The sequence below is a fragment of the Perca fluviatilis genome, chromosome 12 (assembly GCF_010015445.1).
Source record: "Perca fluviatilis chromosome 12, GENO_Pfluv_1.0, whole genome shotgun sequence".
NCBI classification, from domain to species: Eukaryota; Metazoa; Chordata; class Actinopteri; order Perciformes; family Percidae; genus Perca; species Perca fluviatilis.
Window position 1 is genome coordinate 4,120,910 of NC_053123.1, and position 21,357 is coordinate 4,142,266.

General features: G+C 41.1%; 1 protein-coding gene across 1 annotated transcript in view; it reads right to left on the reverse strand.

Moving 5' to 3' along the window:
• Positions 1-21,357, reverse strand: part of col6a3 (collagen, type VI, alpha 3) — a 48,326-nt gene that overhangs the window by 12,911 nt on the left and 14,058 nt on the right. Inside the window, 40 exon segments of the mRNA XM_039818266.1 lie at positions 42-147; positions 301-794; positions 895-906; positions 1,025-1,061; positions 1,174-1,206; positions 1,501-1,563; positions 1,704-1,766; positions 1,902-1,937; positions 2,389-2,439; positions 2,980-3,042; positions 3,304-3,366; positions 3,659-3,721; positions 3,989-4,051; positions 4,154-4,189; positions 4,292-4,345; positions 4,441-4,506; positions 7,219-7,281; positions 7,387-7,440; positions 7,625-7,669; positions 7,777-7,803; positions 7,931-8,002; positions 8,243-8,296; positions 8,402-8,494; positions 8,584-8,729; positions 8,850-8,928; positions 9,918-10,252; positions 10,385-10,990; positions 11,590-12,189; positions 12,413-13,036; positions 13,175-13,786; positions 14,975-15,574; positions 15,806-16,399; positions 16,608-17,207; positions 17,439-17,655; positions 17,883-18,029; positions 18,243-18,425; positions 18,614-18,834; positions 19,066-19,255; positions 19,863-20,461; positions 20,693-20,765. Of these exon segments, the coding sequence (XP_039674200.1) occupies positions 42-147; positions 301-794; positions 895-906; positions 1,025-1,061; positions 1,174-1,206; positions 1,501-1,563; positions 1,704-1,766; positions 1,902-1,937; positions 2,389-2,439; positions 2,980-3,042; positions 3,304-3,366; positions 3,659-3,721; positions 3,989-4,051; positions 4,154-4,189; positions 4,292-4,345; positions 4,441-4,506; positions 7,219-7,281; positions 7,387-7,440; positions 7,625-7,669; positions 7,777-7,803; positions 7,931-8,002; positions 8,243-8,296; positions 8,402-8,494; positions 8,584-8,729; positions 8,850-8,928; positions 9,918-10,252; positions 10,385-10,990; positions 11,590-12,189; positions 12,413-13,036; positions 13,175-13,786; positions 14,975-15,574; positions 15,806-16,399; positions 16,608-17,207; positions 17,439-17,655; positions 17,883-18,029; positions 18,243-18,425; positions 18,614-18,834; positions 19,066-19,255; positions 19,863-20,461; positions 20,693-20,765 (8,137 nt within the window).

The following is a 21,357-nucleotide window of genomic DNA, read 5'->3' on the forward strand; positions in this document are numbered from 1 at the left end:
AATGTAATGTCATTATTAATGCACAAACACAGAGGTCTTACCTAGGCAGACATGGCAGTTCATCACCTTTTGGATGACTGAATTGTACTGTGCACTTCCAGGTTTTGGGAGGACAATTACCTGGCCCAGTGCTGTGTTGTTGACCTGCTGTACAAAAAAGAGCCAAAAGTAATCAAAATACAATCTACACTGTCATTTATTTTCTTTTGAGACAGACACTGCAAATATACCTTAGAAAGGTACTGTATGTACTGCAAAGTTCTTTGTAAGAAATATTTTTTAGTTTTTTCTTTGTTTTACCTGCAGTGCTTGTCTGAGTGTTCTGTCCTCACGGTTAACCAAGAACAGAGAGGCAATTCCAGCATTATGGAGGCGAAGAGCAGCATTAGTAATTTGTTGCGGCTTACTGACTGCCCCACCAACAAAGAAGATGGCCACCTTCCTCATTAGGAAGCCACTGCGCACTCGCTTAAAGATGTTCTGGGCCACAAAGCTCATGGATGTGTCCAAGCTGCGCGGCTTGTTGGTTTTCAGGGTCTGCAGTCCCTCGATGTGCTGCACCAGGGCACGTTTCTTCTTTGCTTCAGCAAACCGGACCTCAGTGGTCACTTCTTCATTGTAAAGGGCTATAGCAACACGAGCTCCTCTTGGACAGTTACTCTCTGAGATGGTGATGTCTCTGACTAGGCGCAGGACTGTGTCACGCATATTGTTGAAGGCTGTGCTGTCAATGTCTTGAGAGGCATCCAGGGCAAAGGCTAGCTCAGTGGGGTAGAGCGGGCATTCCTGCTGACCTAATGGCGTACACATGGAGGATTTTGTTTTTTTTATAGTAGTGCGTACAGTACATTATCAAACTATAATTATGTAATAAAAAGTTTTTTTTGTACTTACCATAACAGCAAGCTGGTAGAATAAAAGGGAGAAAAAAAACATGACATTTTCTGTAGTACATAACACATGTAGAATGCATATTATTGTTGTCATGGAATGACATTATTGGTACTTATTGAATCATACTTACGACAGTTTTCTCTGATCTTCTTAACCAGGTCACATTGCTAAGGACAAAGATACATTTGGAGTAAGATTTTAATCACAGGCACCAGAGTAGAATTTTGCTCTGTTCATTCAATACAATTTTGTATAGCAGTTTGATATTTGGGTGCATACCACAACACCAGGTCCTCTTGGTCCTTTCTCACCCTATGGGAATAAAAACATTTGGGTTAACAGCTGGACATGGCCAACGATAAAAAGGACTTTATTTTTTGTATTGCATGTAAAGCACGATTATTTTTGTGAAGTCATGTTACAAATTTAACAGTATTACATTGTGCAGTGAGGATTCACGAGAAGACAAAATTAAAACAGACCAAGTAAGATTATGTATATTGTAAATTGACAGATATTCTGCTACGGTGGCACTATGACTTAATTTAAACGTTTGTGTGAGTTTACTTTGTTTATAAGCAAAGGGTATAGTTTTATGTTACTTACATCAGGCCCAGGATATCCAACCTCTCCCTTCTGTCCAGGTGTACCAATATTTCCAGAGACACCCTGGAAAGAACAGAGAGACAAATACATATGTGTCCAGTGATAATAACTGTGGGAGGATTTTGCTAAGTGCTATACCATACTGTATGTCACATTTAAAAATGAATGCTCAGTGTGACTTAAAGTGGGGTCTGGAAACTTACCCTTTGTCCATGATTTCCTCTGCGTCCAGGTCCACCCTTTGTGCCAGGGTCACCAGCCTCTCCCTGAAATAATGGAAGTAAAGAGAATACAAATAACCGACAGCAAAAGGAAGGTCCAGTTGCCAGAGTGTACAGCGTAACGCTATAATTTGAAACCTCTGTTGAAATTGCACTTGAGAAGTTAATGTTTTCCATTACCTTTGGTCCTGCGAATCCTGGGAAGCCCTCATCACCCTATAATGGAAAATGCATTCATATTTTAAGTATTATCATTATTATTAATAATTATCATTATTCTACAATTGAATGAGTGTAAAAGTTGATTTGTCTTGAGATTTGTAATAGTGGTTCACTGATAATTGTATCTTTAAATGGGCCTGAGCCATGGCATTCTGTACGGTGCTATTCAGCATCACAGAAGGGATTTAATTTGTGTGTTTAGGAAAGGACTTCAAATGTCTTAAATAACAATAGTAGTTAGACTAACAGGTTTGTTACTTCTTATTATTATCCTTCTTTTCATTTCTGTAGTGTAATTTAAACATTCCCTTAATCCAATTTCTTGAATTCTTGAACTGGATAGTCAAGGCTAAGATCAAATTTTCACGTTAACTTTAATCAAAATGTAGACACATTGTGATTACCATACATACCTATATATTGTTAGAAGACAAAATTCACTTGCCTTTCTTCCTTTAGGACCTTCAACGCCAAACCCATCTCTACCATCTTCACCCTATCAAACAGACATGAAAAGAATGCTCGACCAATTAGTTTTATTTGTAATGTGCTATACATATACTTCGTAGTAACAAGAAAGAAAGCAACCCTTACCCCTTCTTGTCAACATGACAGTTTTGTTATGTGATACTAAGCAATGGAATGATACTAATACAAGTCAAAACACATGGATTAGGATCCTTTCAGCAAAAAAAAACATTTCTCAATTAAAACCATGCAACATACATTTCTAGATGCAAAAGACACAGTAACATAAGTCTTCCTTTAACCACACATGGCAGTGATGCAAAGAATATGCCTCTTTAACTTGCAGCCTGAGGCAGAACTTCTTCTTTCAAGGCATTTTACAAGGACAATTATTGATAATCTAATAACAATCTACTGTACTATAAAGTATAGACATTTGGTTTCATAAAAAAGAACACAAACCATGTGCGTCTGATATCTCGGAGAGTTGAAAGTTCTTATTTTGCTAATTTCTTCTACCCAGTTTTACACAACAGTACATGCAAAGAAGAGGTGGTTTAATTCTTACAGGCTCTCCACGGGGACCAAGAGGTCCAATAGCGCCCTTAGGTCCTGGATCTCCTGGCTCTCCCTAAAAAGGCACAGAGATAGCCAGAAAAAGAGAGTGACACAGACAGAAATAGTTAAAGATTCAAAGAGAATGTGAAGGGTTCAAATTAAGAGTGAAATATTTCTCAAGCAGAGACTTGATTAAAGTGCTTTTGTTTGTTCTAATAGACTACACATGTGTGTCCAGTAATGTGAGAGAGCTAGGCTTAGGCCATTGTGTGTATAAATGAAACAAGCCTGTTAGAAGTACGTTAGCCACGCAACATTATGTTCCACTCAGTACCTTGCGTCCAAGAGCTCCTCTTCTACCCTTTTCTCCAGCGGGACCTGAGCTCCCTCCGGGACCCTAGAAAACAAAACATTAGGACATACCTTTTCTCAAAATGAAGTGTATTGTGCACATGGTTTTCAGTCAGTTAAACCAGTATACCATTACAGTAGCAATGTGTGGTAGACACTAGTTATTGCTTGTTTGTGAAATAAGGATTGTCTGTGTTCCCTATTGGCATTTTATCATTTAAATTGATGCTGGTTTTAATTGTGGTCCATAATTATATTTCACTTGACTTGAATTAATATGTTTGCAATATGTTACAGACATAGCAAGAGATTGTATTCAATAAAATAAGTTCACTCACCCTGGGCCCAGGGTTTCCATCTTCTCCTCTTGGTCCTGGTACACCAATTGGTCCGGATGGACCCTTAAAAAAGACAAACCAGACATGGATGATGCACCAGTTTCTTGCATAATAGAGCTGGACCTCCAACCAACAAGATAAGAATGAACACACTTGACTAGACATATAAATACACCAGTCACATTCCAGTCAAAACAATCTGTCAGTTTGCTAATGCTGCCAAGAAAAGTATTACCAGTAATGACAACATCCACTATAAAACATATTTTGGCAAGTGCATCTTTAGATTGACTAATCTGCCAAATACCTTGAAAAGAATGACAAACTTACTCTAGATCCTCCAATACCAGGCTCTCCCTTAACACCTTCCTCTCCTGGCTTTCCGGGAATTCCCTTTAATGACATGCAAGCAGCAAGATGATTGGATCACTGCCATTAGAAGAATTACTGCAATAAGTATTAAACAATGTATGTTTTCACCAAAAAGAGACTTACAGCCTGTCCAGGCGGGCCTCTTCTGCCAATAGCTCCCTAATAAAGTGTGAGTAGAAATAAGTCTTGGTTTACAAAAAACTGTGGTAATTAAGTCATTGTTTTTTTTAAATATAATGAAGACATGGCAAACTTGTTTACCTTTCTTCCGACTTCACCAGGGCCCCCCTTTCTTCCATCTTCACCAGGCGCTCCCTGTCATTTCAGGGCAGATATCTCCCGTAAAACAAGTGCATACAAAAAAAACTAGCCGTTTCATGTTGAAAATGCATTGACAGGATTTTTTTTACCGGTGGTCCGGCATCACCAGGGTCTCCTTTAGGTCCTGGGATGTTGTTATTTCGTCCACTCGTACCCTGTTAGATAGATGTCACTTTTTCAGCTACTTTCAAACGCATTAAAACACTGACCAAGAACACATTCTAATGTATACAAACTGCCTGGGAGAGCAATTGCAATCTATACAATCACATTCAAAATTATCAAACCCTGCAATGTTTTACCACTGTTGAAAGCCTAGGGCATTAGAACAGTGACCATTCAAGTGTAGCCATGTTGTAAGAATAAGGGATTAAAACAAGTTAGTCCCTTTATAAATTTGTGTGAAAATAAGTAATTAGGCAATTAAACTGACAGTAATTTAGTTTAGTAGAGAAATAAAAATGGTTAACTTAGATATTAAGATAATTTTAATTTAATTTAATTAGTTAAAGGGTAACTGCCGCTTTTTCAACCCTATTTTCCCATGTTTTTGTGTGTAAGCGACTGATGGGAACAACAATCTTTGAAATCGGTCCAGTATTAAGCGTGAACACTGTAACCGGCAGCCACAGACCGGGCTGCAATGTAACCCTATGGGACAAATGTGCATCGTCACTTTGGTCCACTAAAAGTGCTTTATTTTGCCACTGAAAGGCTCAGATTATTATTCTAAGTGTCTGACAACATTATGGAAAGGATCCCTACAGAGATAGATCTTTAAAACCTTTGCTATCACTTAGCAACCTTTCTGTTTAACCAGAAACAGCTCTGAGGTTGCTAGCGCTAAACCCACCAGACTCCATTTAAAAAAAACACTTTTACTGTGTATAGAGCCAGCATATTTTCACATGTAAATCTGTAAACTATGTGTTTATTTCAACCAAAACTAGAGTTGTGATGGTTGGAAAAGTGGAAAGACGATTAAAACCGGCTTTTCATAGTTTCATTTTGTTTCGGTTGACTTTGAATGAAGTGTATTTTACGATGCTAAAAGTACTGTTTATTTGCATGGAGTCTGGTAGGTTTAGCAAACTCAATTTCACAGATGTTTTTATGTTTAAAAAAAGGATCTTACTCTTTAACATAATCTTTATAATCCTTTCTATAGTAATCCCAGCATGTTAATGGCAAAACAAGCACTTTTGTCAACATAAATACATGCTGCACAATTACCCTATTAACTTTCATTGTAGCTTGTTTTGCTGCTGCCAACTGCAGCGATCTTGCTTAATACTGGGCTAATGTCAAAGATTGTTGTTCCCATCAGTCACTTTGACACAAAAACATAGGAAAATAGGGTCCAGGTTGAAAAAAAAAACAGTAGTTATCCTTTAAATTAGATAGGATGTAAATAGTTGAATAAGAAGTTTAAATAAACAGTTCTATAAACTATTGAAAGCAACTGGTAATACTGAAAGTAAACGGTGGCATTAACTTAATAATAAATACACGGAGTGTGCCTTTATTTTGAAGTGTTTTATGGTGATTGGTTACTTTTTAGTTAGTGTCACCTGTGGTAATTGTTTTTAAGTAAGGAAGAGAATGAGTAAGAGTAAGAGCAGGGAATAGCATGTGGTGCAGCAGATATGGAAAGGAGAGAGACGCAAACCGAGAAGAGAGAAGAAAATATGGAGTGCCCCAAACATTGAGAAACACTAGGATAGCTAGCTTGATTAAACTCAAAGTGAACAGACGAAGCTGTAGCGGTGGACAATAATGCACATTTCTTGTTTAATCGCAGAACCAGATGATGCCATTTGGGACCGGAGAGGACTGTTGTGTGTTGCCTGCAGATGAGGACTTCGCAATCACTACCATCTGGTATCATCTGACGCCGAACTGTGAGTTAGACAGTATTTTTTAGTAAATATTGACCAATAATGATCAGCGTTCGATCAATCGGGGCATCCCTAGTGAAAATGGCAAGAAATGAAGGCTTTGCCAAAGAAATTGGAGGTTTTGTGTTGAAATATTGGTAAGGTAATAAGGTTAAATATTGGCAAACTATTCCAATTTTCAAGAGTTGTCTGGGTCAATTATTTTAAAATACAGCACAATAGATGTATGTAGGGCTGGACAACAATTCAATATGATAATATATCGTCTTTCATATCGTGATGAAATCATATATTGAGATATCATGAAATAAAATGACATCGTCCAACTTGATAATAACAAGCAGATACTCAGCCTTTTTTTTTAAGATAATTTGTTTGGGCATTTTTAGGCCTTTATTTGACAGGACAGCTGAAGACATGAAAGGGGAGAGAGGGGGAATGACATGCAGCAAAGGGCCGCAAGTCGGAGTCGAGCCCAGGCCCGCTGCGTCGAGGAGTAAACCTATATATATGGGCGCCTGCTCTACCAATTGAGATATCTGGGTGCCCAGCTTTTAAGAAAATCTGTTGTGAAACATTTTGAGGGAATATCATTTGAAGAATTGCAGATTTGTTTTAACATCACACTATTTTTGTGCATGCATGTACAGTATACATAGTCAGTATATAGCTAGAAGTTTCACTTGAAACTGTTTACCACATTATTGATGATTATTTATCCAAAATCTCATTGAAAAAAAATATTTTGTGAAAGCACACATTGTCAACCCTACAAATATCGATATGGCACAATATCGATATCAATGTATTTGGTCAATAATATCATGATATCTGATTTCCTCCATACCGCCCAGTCCTAGATGTATGTATATATATATATATGTATGTATGTATTAGTAGGGTATTCTACAATTTGTTTAATAGATTCAGACAGTGAATGGCACCTTAATCAGTTTGCATAATACTCACAGGGTCTCCTCTGATTCCAATTGCTCCTCTGTCTCCAGCTTGTCCTTTGCTACCTTTGGGACCCTAAAAGCAATACATGTTTCGTGAGCATTTATCAGCACCAACTACTTGAGTTTTTTTTTTAAAATGGGTAAAAATGTAAAGCTAAATTTGCATCCAGTCACTCACTCTTTTGCCTGGGTTTCCTCTGTCTCCTGGGGGTCCAGCCACTCCACCTAATCCCTGAAAACATACAGCAGATGCCAATTAATGCCCAGAATCATGCATAAATCCCAGCACATTTACATGTTTTTGCTTCATGAACACATTGGTGTGACTTGCCACATAGCTTAAGACAAGAAGCGATTGTATAAGACTCTGATATATTACATATAAAACAACAAAATATAATACAACACATACTTACCTCTTCGCCATTAATGCCATCAAGCCCAATTTCTCCAGATTCACCCTGCAACATAGTAGCAGTTTGTGAGGTAATCAGTACATCAGTCTTTTTCTTACAGCTTTATCTAATAATGAAGAATTAAAAGAATTAAATAAAAAAAAAATACTGACCTTTTCTCCTGAGTAGCCACGAGAACCCTGAACAAAGGAAGAACAAAAAATGGTGTTGCAAAATTATATTAAATGAACAAAAAGTAATATTGCCAATTTAAATAAAAAAAAAAAAGTTTAAGTTGGATGTTAAAGGTAATATTAAAGCCTTTACCTTAACACCTCTATGTCCAGGACATCCCTGGAAACCCTGAGTTCCATTAACACCGGGAGGACCTCTCTCTCCCTGTCATTACAGAAAAAAAGACAATAAAATACCCTGACAACATACAAATGGGATGCAATATTAGGGAACATGAAGTGGTGGAAAACAAAAAGAACACTGAAAGTTGTCACTGAACTTCTTGAGAGCAAAAATAACATGTTTGTTATAGATCAGGACAGTTAACAGCAGGTGTATGAAAAACTCTAACGGAAACATTGTCAGACTATGACTATATACATAAATAAAGGCATTCAAACATACAGGTCCACCCTCATCTCCAGGATGTCCTTGGCTTCCTGGTCCTCCCGGGCTACCCTGAAAGACAAAACAACAAAGTATTAGCCCCTTAAAAAACATTCTTTTGTGGTATAATTGAAGGCAAGGTCTCAAAAAATATTCAAATTTTTTGACATTGGATACCTTAGGCCCTGAAAGTCCAACTGCTCCTCTGTCTCCTCTGGTTCCAGTACATTTGCATGGCACTGCGCAACAAACCCTCTCTGCAATATTGTCCTACGCAGAAAAAGAAAACAAATATTAAATGATTTAAGGGCCAAAAAGAAAGCTCATGAAAGTCTTCTCCGTGACTGATTAGTACTCACCAGTTCTTCCATAAGCTCATAGTCCAAGTCCATGATATTGAGTCGTAAGGGTCTTGTGTACCTGAATCCACGACCAAATTCCAGCAGCAAAGCCTCGTCAAATTGTGACACCCGCTCCAGCCCGACCAGGATGAAACTGTTCACTCCTGTTTTGCACATACAAGAATTTCAGGAACATTAATTTCTTCTAAAAATGATATTGCTATAATTTCATAGAGGTTTAAAGACAGTCATTAAGGGCTATTTGTACTGTAATAACTTTTTACCTGACAGTCGAAGCTCCTCAACTTTCCTTTTCATTTCAGCATATGGGGCATCAATACCATCAGTCAGATGAACGACAATCTTCAGGGGAAAAACACAATTCAGTTTCACACATTTCATTACACTTTCAATGAGTCTTTTAATTAGTAAGTTTAAACTAGGGATATCCAGTTGTTTTGGCCTTGATCCAATTCCTTTAATATTTGGTATGTGGTGTGTATATATATATATATTTTTTCAACCAAAATATTGATTAAAGAAAATATTTTGGTTAAACACATTTCAAAGTATGCAAAACTACTGTTGTGATACATAATTTGTTTAACATGGTTTCCCCACATAAAAAGTAAATTAAAAGGCTGAAAAGTGGCTAGAACGCACAATTTCCCTTTCTCCCTCATTGAGAAATTCTGGATCTGGCCTCGCCCCGGCCACCCTTCTCTTGTTTGTTAGCTTGTAACTTGCATTGCCTGACAAATGTTGATAGTGTGTTTTTGCTCTCTGTACTGACAGTCTGCTCTGTGCTTGAGCTTTCAGGTTTCTTTGCTGGCTTTTGAGGATTTAGACAGTAATTGGTTTACGGATTGGAGACCCAATCGAGCTTGCCCAGGATACATTTCAATCTCTGATTTCAAAGAAACTCCACCTTTGGGAGAGGAATGTGACAACACCTCTCTAGTGACAAACATTGCACGGATACAATTCAGTATAATTAAGGTCAGACATTTGTGTGGACATAAACATTTGAAAAACTATTTTTTTTTTAAATATGTATGTAACACATTAAAATAACAGCTGTAGAACACTAAAGTTGGCATACTGTATTTTTCATGAACGCATTGATCATCAAAACTATTACAGTGATCATGCTATATTATTGATATGATTTGAATGAAGATTAAAAGGGAGAATGTGACTCCAAAAATGAGAAGCTGCTACCTGGATGTTTTGTACATTTCCGTTCGCAAATGAGTAACAGAGAGCTAAGGTCGGGGTTTAGAGATGCCAGGTTGACTTTTTCCAATGTCATTTTGGCTTGGGACATAGTTTAAACTGTTTTAGTAACCAACCTTGACAACGTCGTCCTGTCTGATTTTGAACCTATTGGTGTAAGCTGAGATGGTCTTGCCATTGAGGACAAAGGGGCCACGACTCCCTAGGGCTTTGAAGTCCCCAATGAGCTCCCCAGCATTGTTTGTGAAGTCCAGCTGGACAGGCTCAGAGGCAGAGTCCATGGCCAGCATGCCCATTTGCACAGATGGAATCTGCCCAGATGAGCAACTGATGGCTGCCAATTTAGGAATCCTCTTCAGAATGGCCTCCATATTTTTCTGGAGGTTGGTCTGAGCACTGAAGATATTCTGGGCAGCAACATCAAAGCCCACCAACACCTCTATGCTGCAGGCTGTAAAACATAGCATTTTCTAAGGCATTTTTTGTGAACCACAGAAAGCATCTGGAAAGTAAAACTTTTAATTGAAGGTTGCAAACTAAATGTGAAATAATCAACTGGCAAGAAAGAAACACTGCCTCTTACTTTTAGGAGTTTCTTGAACAGTAGCACACAGCTTCCCTTTCACTTCATCATCCAAAGTCTCCAGAATTTGCTCATTGAGCTCTGAAAGTCCTAGAAAGGTGCTTGCTCTAGCCACAGTTGAGGACTCACTTGCCAGGTTTTCTAACTCCGTCTCAATGTCGCCCACACCTACAGCAAAGACTCTCACACCTTTTTTCTTCAGACCAAGGGCTGCTGTTTTCCCATCATCAGCTGAGCGTCCTCCAGTGAGAAGCATAAGAATCTGAGGAGTTCCCTCATCCATCCTACTGCCTTTTTCTTTGGTAAAGTGAACATCTTGAACGTGGCGAATGGCTGCACCAGTGTTGATTCTACGTCCACCTTTGTACTCTGTTCGGCCAATGGCACTTACAATGTCTTGCTTGTTCTTGTAGGTGTTGAGGTAGAAGACGTCAGTCACATCTGCTGTATAATGCGCCAGGCCAATCCGCAGGTTGTCTCTCTCGTTGAAGAACAGATCAATTAAGTTGGTGATAAACATCATCACTTCATTGAAGTTGTCTCTGCCCAAGTTAATGGAGCCATCCACCAAAAACACTATATCAGCCTTTTTGGGGGCTGGAAGGTCTGATGAGAAGGACAATGAGATATCGATGAGGACAAGGTTGAGAAGGGTGAAAACAGGAGAAGAAATTGAGAAAATTGACAAATTAGATTTTAGCAATGTTTCACCTTTTCCTTGTGTATATTTGCATGCTTTCCTATCTGTACTACTTTGAAGCGTTCGGTTTAATGTGTCTTTGTCTAGCTTTGTTTCCTGTTGAGTCTGATTAGTCCCTAATGTGTTTGATCCCTCCCTGCTTGTTTGCCTCTGTATTTAATGTGCTCTATTTTGTTCAGTCCTTGTCGGGTCTTCATCTCATGTTGTGTTTGTGCTTGGTCCCTGCGAACCTGTTATTGTGTTGGATGTTGTTACCCATTTTGTATTATCACTATATGGATTATTACCCTTGTTTGAATTCTTACCTACAATCACTACATGTAAGCCTGGGGTTTATGTTGTTTAAATAAATTCTACAGCTGCATCAGTTCCTGCTTGTGACTTGCATTTGAGCCAAGAACTCTATTTTTCCTGTCTCAGCACTCGGCCGATCTTGACACCTTATTTAGGTAAAACATATGTTACCTAAGTATCTCTAATATGTGTAAATTTTTTCACAACTTACTAGGATCCTCAAAGTCTGTGGGTGGTTCCTCGATGATAGTCCCACTCAACCTCTCAATAACCCCCTGCTGGACTGCTGGCAGGCCAGTGAAATCAGGAACTTGGAGGACATCAGCTGAGGTGGTGGCAATTTGGGTTAGCTGCCTTTTGTCAGCACCAGCAGCTCCAACACCAATGCAGTTGACCCGGGTGCCCTTAAGCAGAGGTCCATAGATAGAAACATCTTGGGGGGATCGTCCACCTGTGAGAACCACAAGATGCTGGGAGGCCTCAGCTTGACGAACACCAGCAGCAGGTTTAAACTCATTCTTTATAACATAGTCAATGGCATCAGCCAGATTTGATGCCCGGCCACCCATCTGACGAAGTCTTTGGATAGCAGAGACAACAGCTGGCTTGTTATTGTGCGAGTTGAGTGAGAATTCTGTTTTAACTCTGTCTGCATACTGGACAACAGCCACACGCACTTGATCAGGCTGCACATCGAGTTGTCGGACAATGTTGAGGATGAAGTCACGGATATGAACAATGCCATTACGACCTGTACTGTCTGAGCCATCAATAAGGAAGATAATGTCCTTTCTTCCAAGATTTAGGTTACCTGCAAAAAAAGCATTACAAAGAGAAGAGGTATATATACTTTATTTTGAAATATATTAGAAAAAGGCTGATGCATAATACCTCCATAACAGAATAGAGCTCTGCACCCTGATGCAAGTTTTTTTTTTTTTACTTATATGAGTTATGTAAAGAGCAAATCATGGAAATGTGTATGATATTGCTTAGAGCAATTGTAGCTTAAAGTATGAGATAGTATTTCTTACCTAAATCCACTGATGGAGGAACATAACTACTAATGATATCACTGGTGGATATTGTTTTGACTGAGTTAATGAGCTGTGACTCCACTCTTGGAAGCTGCTGGAAACTGTCAACTGTATATACAAGTTCGGGCTTCAGGGAAATCTGTCTCAGTTCATCAGGGTCTGCATTCCTTGATCCAATGGCAAGAGGTGCAACCTGGTTTCTTTTAAGTTGGTCAGCTGCAGTGGATACATCATCTGCAGACTTGCCACCTGTAACTAGAATGAGGAACTGAGGTACGCCATCCTCAATGCGGCTTCCTGCTGACCTCTGGTAGACATTTCTGTGGACCCACTCAAGAGCACGACCTGTGTTTAGACGGTTTCCACCTTTGCTTTGAAGTTTCATCACAGCCTGGCGTATCTCATCTTTGGTGGAGAATTCATTCAGAAGAAATTCTAACTTTGGGTCATCGCTGTACTGTACCACTGAAATTCGGACCTTATCCAATCCTACATCCAGCTTATCCACAACTCTTCTTATCATTTCACGGATGGAAAGAAACTCATTACGACCCGCTGTTGTGCCATCAACTAAAAACACGACATCCCTCTTTTCTCCTCCCGTGGTTGCTGGTGTGATTACTGCTCAAAAAGAATGCAAGCACAGTAACAAGGTGAGATTACTAACTACACAGTTTCTGATAGATATAGAGGACATACAGTATGACTGAAAAAGTCAAGGATCATGTAAAAAGTATACAATTGAATTGAGTAAATTACCATCAATGGTTGGAAATTCTGGACGCATCCTGGTGATGTCATCATCTGACAGCTCAGTTAGAGTGTTAATTAAGTTTTCTTGGACTGTGTACAGGCCAGGGAGGTCATCTACAGTGAAGGCAAAGTTAGGCACGTATGACACCACTTGGAGCTCTGTAGGGTTAACATCCCTGGTCCCAATGCTGAAGGGAAGAACTCTAGATTGTTTAAGGGAAGATGCTGCACTACTGATGTCATCTGTTGAAGACCCACTGGAGACGACAATTACAAACTGCGGTACACCCTCTTGCTTCCTGCCACCACGTGCTGCTGGCAGAACATCCTGACTGACAAACTGCAAGGCCTGTCCCAGGTTACGTTGTCTTCCTCCTCGCTGCCTGAGTCCCATAACGGCATTCAAAACACCTTCTTTGGTTGTGTGTGTATTTAGGAACATGTCAGCCTGAGCAGAGTCACCATACTGGACCACACCAATCCGGATCTTGTTTTCGCCCACATTGAGACTCTCCACGACCCTGCGGATAAACTCCTGGATGATAGGAAATTCCCGTCCAACACCATTAGATCCATCAACAAGGAAAACAACATCCTTTCGGGGGCCCTGCGTCTCGGCTGAAAGAGAGAAAAATTATTACTATATTGTGCAAAAAAAAAAAAAATAGAAGAAAAGATCAAAGTACTTTTATGGCAGCAGTTATACACCAATGTATGGCAGCTTTCATGACTGAGAGACTGTTAGACACAGAGAAATGTTTAGTGCATAATGTGTTCCTAAACCATATATAGACAGCATGTTTTGCCAAATGTGTGGTAATCTGCTGAATATTCAAGAGGCCATTTACATTTTCTCCCAACTTTTCCTCTTACAATGAACTGTTCTTATTGCAGGAAGACCTTGTTAATCGTGGTTAACAGTTGTCAGGATTATGTTAGTTATACTAAAAAGTAAAAAATGATGGGGTCATTGTTTATCATCTTTACAGCAGTGTATTTCACAAACGAATAAACAATTTGCCATGAAGACACCGATTGACTCTGCACCACTGTCTGCTTAGCTGTAATGAACACTTTGCCAGTGCTAAGAGTATTAAGCTTGTTAACATTGCCAACCAATAGCTGCTTCAAGTCTCTCAAACCACGCTGCTTCATGTCTCAAAATTGCTTGCCACAGTATTGCAAGTCAATAAAAATGCATCTACTGTTTGGAGAGTGTGTACTTAAAATTGTTGATTTAATTTTTTTACTGAGGGGCAAGGAGCAAGAGAAGTGACTTTACAGCAGACACACAGTTATTAAGTGTCTGTTATCAGGCCAAAACAATTTTCCTCAAAGTGCCAATAACTTGATTTATGTTGTTCCATTTGACAAATAAGTAAGGAAATACTAAAGTTTAGAAAACCCTGATCATGCGTATGTATGCCGCCATGTAGGGACTGTAAGGTAAAATGACATAAAGTACATTTTAATAGAAAATCAGAAAGGACCGAAAGAGGCAGGTAAACTTTCTTGTTAATATACCAGGTGATTTTAGAGATATGCTACAACAGCCCCCATGTAAGACTGAAGTTGCTGTTGGATACTGGGAAGTTCAGGGAATTCAAACACGGATAGAACAGAACTGGCACCAGGACATATTATCTGCAGTTCATTGCTATCAAAGATCCTGGTTCCATCTCGCTTAACAACTGTTTTGTCAAAGTGGTACAGGCTGACCTGAAGTTGAAAGTGAAATACAATTTAATACAGTTTAATTTGCGTCCTACCATGATCTAACAATGTAAAAATCTGGCACTTTCTTACCAGTTACTGTTGGTATCATGGGCGTGGCCCTAACCAGCACTGTGCTCATTAAAGAGGAGAACTGTTCTTCGACACTAGGAAGGTCAGTGAACTCAGACACTGATAGAGAATAACTAGGGTCATATGATATCTTCTGTAGCTCTCCACTGTCAGAGCTCCTTGTTCCAATGCCAATCACAAAGATGCCCAGCTGTTTGAGAGCAGAGGCTGGGGTAACTACATTGTCAAAAGACCTTCCACCATTTAGCAGGATCAACATCTGTGGAACTCCTTGCAGGCGCCTGCTTCCAGCAGAGGCTGTGAAGACATTATCCCTCAAGTACTGGAGAGCTGCTCCAGTGTTGAGGGGTCTTCCGCCTTTGTGCCTTAAAGCTCTGACAGTGTCGAGGATCTCGCCTTTTGTTTTGTACGTGTTCAGATAGAAGTGGACAGCTGGATCTCTGCTGTACTGAACCACTGAGACACGGTCTTTGGTGTCATCCACACTGAGTTTGTCGACTAGTCTTTGGACAAAGTCTCGCATAGCTGGGAATCCAGTTCTAGTACCATCAGATCCATCCAACAAGAAGACAACATCCCTTCCTGGTGGCCGTCTCTCCACTAAGGAATATAGAATTTCAGACATATTTAGCTTCATGTGTCAAACGCTTTCCTGTGCAAAAGTCAGATGATGAAAGCTAACCTCAACGTTTACAACATGTTCTTTGTTAATGCTCAAACTGTTTTCTCAAAGTGGCACCGGCTGACCTATACTTAGTGCAATACTATTTAATACAGTTCAATTTGCATCCTACCATGATCTAAGAATGTAAAAATTGTTTTCTTTCTTACCAGTTACTGTTGGTGTCATGGGCGTGGCCCTCACCAGCACTGCGCTCATTAAAGAGGAGAACTGTTCTTGGACACTGGGGAGGTCAGTGAACTCAGACACTGATAGAGCATCACTAGGATCATATGATATCTTCTGCAGCTCTCTACTGTCAGAGCTCCTTGTTCCAATGCCAATCACAAAGATGCCCTGCTGTTTGAGAGCAGAGGCTGGGGTATCTACATTGTCAAAAGACCTTCCACCATTTAGCAGGATCAACATCTGTGGAACACCTTGCAGGCGCCTACTCCCGGAGGAGTTTGTAAAGACATTGTCCCTGACGTATTGGAGTGCGGCACCAGTGTTGAGAGGCCTGCCTCCTCTGTGTCTCAGCCCTCTGACCGAATCCACAATATCCTCTCTTGTGGTGTATGTGTTCAGATAGAAATGGACTTCTGCGTCTCTGCCGTACTGGACTACAGAGACACGGTCTTTGTTTTCTCCCACATTGAGTTTCTCCACCACTCTCTCAACAAAATCACGCATGGCAGGGAAGCCATACCTTGTGCTATCAGAACCATCCAGAAGGAATACGATATCTTTTTTGGCAGTGTCAACTGAGAAAGGACAGGAAGACAAAAAATAAAGACATTTGCAAAAAGTACGCTTGTGGACTAGTTATCAAGTAGTGGACTATATTTTTTTAAAGCCCCTAGCACTGCCTACATCAATTTTAAAAAGAAGGAAAGCACACCACCACCTATATTTAAATGCACTTAACACATTGCACTTTAGGCCAGCTAGAGGCCATGCACATTAACATACCAAGTACAGTTGGTAAATCTGGGGTGAAGTCAATGGCCACAGAGTCCACTGAGGACTGAAGTTGCTGTTGGATACTGGGAAGTTCAGTGAATTCAGACACAGATAGAGCAGAACTGGCATCGTGGGATATCGTCTGCAGTTCTTTGCTATCAGAGCTCCTGCTTCCAATTGCAAAGGCCAAGACACCCAGCTGTTTGAGAGCAGAGGCTGGTGCATCAACACTGTCAGAAGACTTTCCACCACTTAGCAATATCAGGACCTGTGGAACTCCTTCCAGGCGCCTGCTTCCAGCAGAGGCTGTGAAGACATTATCCCTCAAGTACTGGAGAGCTGTTCCAGTGTTGAGGGGTCTTCCGCCTTTGTGCCTTAAAGCTCTGACAGTGTCGAGGATCTCGCCTTTTGTTTTGTACGTGTTCAGATAGAAGTGGACAGCTGGATCTCTGCTGTACTGAACCACTGAGACACGGTCTTTGGTGTCATCCACACTGAGTTTGTCGACTTGTCTTTGGACAAAGTCTCGCATAGCTGGGAATCCAGTTCTAGTACCATCAGATCCATCCAACAAGAAGACAACATCCCTTCCTGGTGGCCGTCTCTCCACTAAGGAATATAGAATTTCAGACATATTTAGCTTCATGTGTCAAACGCTTTCCTGTGCAAAAGTCAGATGATGAAAGCTAACCTCAACGTTTACAACATTTTCTTTATTAATGCTGGAACTGTTTTCTCAAAGTGGCAGCGGCTGACCTATACTTAGTGAAATACTATTTGATACAGATCAATTTGCATCCTACCATGATCTAAGAATGTAAAAATTGTTTTCTTTCTTACCAGTTACTGTTGGTGTCATGGGCGTGGCCCTCACCAGCACTGCGCTCATTAAAGAGGAGAACTGTTCTTGGACACTGGGGAGGTCAGTGAACTCAGACACTGATAGAGCATAACTAGGGTCATATGATATCTTCTGCAGCTCTCCACTGTCAGAGCTCCTTGTTCCAATGCCAATCACAAAGATGCCCTGCTGTTTGAGAGCAGAGGGCGGGGGTATCTACATTGTCGAAAGACCTTCCACCATTTAGCAGGATCAACATCTGTGGAACACCTTGCGGCGCTCTTACTCCCGTAGGAGTTTGTAAAGACATTGTCCCTGACATATTGGAGTGCGGCACCAGTGTTGAGAGGCCTGCCTCCTGTGTGTCTCAGCCCTCTGACCGAATCCACAATATCCTCTCTTGTGGTGTATGTGTTCAGATAGAAATGGACTCCTCGTCGTACTGCGTGGACTACAGAGACACGGTCTTTGTTTTCTCCCACATTGAGTTTCTCCACCACTCTCTCAACAAAATCACGCATGGCAGGGAAGCCATACCTTGTGCTATCAGAACCATCCAGAAGGAATACGATATTTTTTGGCAGTGTCAACTGAGATAGGACAGGAAGACAAAAAAAAACACATTTGCACAAAAGTACGCTTGTGGACTAGTCATCAAGTAGTGGACTATATTTTTAAAAGCCCCTAGCACTGCCTACACCAATTTTAAAAGAAGGAAAGCACACCACCACCTATATTTAAATGCACTTAACACATTGCACTTTAGGCCAGCAAGAGGCCATGCACATTAACATACCAAGTACAGTTGGTAATTCTGGGGTGACGTCAATGGCCACAGAGTCCACTGAGGACTGAAGTTGCTGTTGGATACTGGGAAGTTCAGTGAATTCAGACACAGATAGAGCAGAACTGGCATCGTGGGATATCGTCTGCAGTTCTTTGCTATCAGAGCTCCTGCTTCCAATTGCAAAGGCCAAGACACCCAGCTGTTTGAGAGCAGAGGCTGGTGCATCAACACTGTCAGAAGACTTTCCACCACTTAGCAATATCAGGACCTGTGGAACTCCTTCCAGGCCCCTGCTTCCAGCAGAGGCTGTGAAGACATTATCCCTCAAGTACTGGAGAGCTGCTCCAGTGTTGGGGGGTCTTCCCTTTTGTGCCTTAAAGCTCTGACAGTGTCGAGGATCTCGCCTTTTGTTTTGTACGTGTTCAGATAGAAGTGGACAGCTGGATCTCTGCTGTACTGAACCACTGAGACACGGTCTTTGGTGTCATCCACACTGAGTTTGTCGACTAGTCTTTGGACAAAGTCTCGCATAGCTGGGAATCCAGTTCTAGTACCATCAGATCCATCCAACAAGAAGACAACATCCCTTCCTGGTGGCCGTCTCTCCACTAAGGAATATAGAATTTCAGACATATTTAGCTTCATGTGTCAAACGCTTTCCTGTGCAAAAGTCAGATGATGAAAGCTAACCTCAACGTTTACAACATTTTCTTTATTAATACTGGAACTGTTTTCTCAAAGTGGCAGCGGCTGACCTATACTTAGTGAAATACTATTTAATACAGTTCAATTTGAATCCTACCATGATCTAAGAATGTAAAAATTGTTCACTTTCTTACCAGTTACCGTTGGTGTCATGGGCGTGGCCCTCACCAGCACTGCGCTCATTAAAGAGGAGAACTGTTCTTGGACACTGGGGAGGTCAGTGAACTCAGACACTGATAGAGCATAACTAGGGTCATATGATATCTTCTGCAGCTCTCCACTGTCAGAGCTCCTTGTTCCAATGCCAATCACAAAGATGCCCTGCTGTTTGAGAGCAGAGGCTGGGGTATCTACATTGTCGAAAGACCTTCCACCATTTAGCAGGATCAACATCTGTGGAACACCTTGCAGGCGCCTACCTCCCGGAGGAGTTTGTAAAGACATTGTCCCTGACATATTGGAGGCGGCACCAGTGTTGAGAGGCCCGCCTCCTCTGTGTCTCGCCCTCTGACCGAATCCACAATATCCTCTCTTGTGGTGTATGTGTTCAGATAGAAATGACTTCTGTGTCTCTGCCGTACTGGACTACAGAGACACGGTCTTTGTTTTCTCCCACATTGAGTTTCTCCACCACTCTCTCAACAAAATCACGCATGGCAGGGAAGCCATACCTTGTGCTATCAGAACCATCCAGAAGGAACTATGATATCTTTGGCAGTGTCAACTGAGAAAGGACAGGAAGACAAAAATAAAGACATTTGCAGAAAGTACGCTTTGTGGACTAGTCATCAAGTAGTGGACTATATTTTTGAAAGCCCCTAGCACTGCCTACATCAATTTTAAAAAGAAGGAAAGCACACCACCACCTATATTTAAATGCACTTAACACATTGCACTTTAGGCCAGCAAGAGGCCATGCACATTAACATACCAAGTACAGTTGGTAATTCTGGGGTGACGCAATGGCCACAGAGTCCACTGAGGACTGAAGTTGCTGTTGGATACTGGGAAGTTCAGTGAATTCAGACACAGATAGAGCAGAACTGGCATCGTGGGATATCGTCTGCAGTTCTTTGCTATCAGAGCTCCTGCTTCCAATTGCAAAGGCCAAGACACCCAGCTGTTTGAGAGCAGAGGCTGGTGCATCAACACTGTCAGAAGACTTTCCACCACTTAGCAATATCAGGACCTGTGGAACTCCTTCCAGGCGCCTGCTTCCAGCAGAGGCTGTGAAGACATTATCCCTCAAGTACTGGAGAGCTGCTCCAGTGTTGAGGGGTCTTCCGCCTTTGTGCCTTAAAGCTCTGACAGTGTCGAGGATCTCGCCTTTTGTTTTGTACGTGTTCAGATAGAAGTGGACAGCTGGATCTCTGCTGTACTGAACCACTGAGACACGGTCTTTGGTGTCATCCACACTGAGTTTGTCGACTAGTCTTTGGACAAAGTCTCGCATAGCTGGGAATCCAGTTCTAGTACCATCAGATCCATCCAACAAGAAGACAACATCCCTTCCTGGTGGCCGTCTCTCCACTAAGGAATATAGAATTTCAGACATATTTAGCTTCATGTGTCAAACGCTTTCCTGTGCAAAAGTCAGATGATGAAAGCTAACCTCAACGTTTACAACATTTTCTTAATTAATACTGGAACTGTTTTCTCAAAGTGGCAGCGGCTGACCTATACTTAGTGAAATACTATTTAATACAGTTCAATTTGAATCCTACCATGATCTAAGAATGTAAAAATTGTTCACTTTCTTACCAGTTACCGTTGGTGTCATGGGCGTGGCCCTCACCAGCACTGGCGCCGTAAAGAGGAGAACTGTTCTTGGACACTGGGGAGGTCAGTGAACTCAGACACTGATAGAGCATAACTAGGGTCATATGATATCTTCTGCAGCTCTCCACTGTCAGAGCTCCTTGTTCCAATGCCAATCACAAAGATGCCCTGCTGTTTGAGAGCAGAGGCTGGGGTATCTACATTGTCGAAAGACCTTCCACCATTTAGCAGGATCAACATCTGTGGAACACCTTGCAGGCCTTACTCCCGGAGGAGTTTGTAAAGACATTGTCCCTCGACATAATTTGAGTGCGGCACCAGTGTTGAGAGGCCTGCCTCCTCTGTGTCTCAGCCCTCTGACCGAATCCACAATATCCTCTCTTGTGGTGTATGTGTTCAGATAGAAATGGACTTCTGCGTCTCTGCCGTACTGGACTACAGAGACACGGTCTTTGTTTTCTCCCACATTGAGTTTCTCCACCACTCTCTCAACAAAAACACGCATGGCAGGGGGAAGCCATACCTTGTGCTATCAGAACCATCCAGAAGGAATACGATATCTTTTTGGCAGTGTCAACTGAGAAAGGACAGGAAGACAAAAAATAAAGACATTTGCAGAAAGTACGCTTGTGGACTAGTCATCAAGT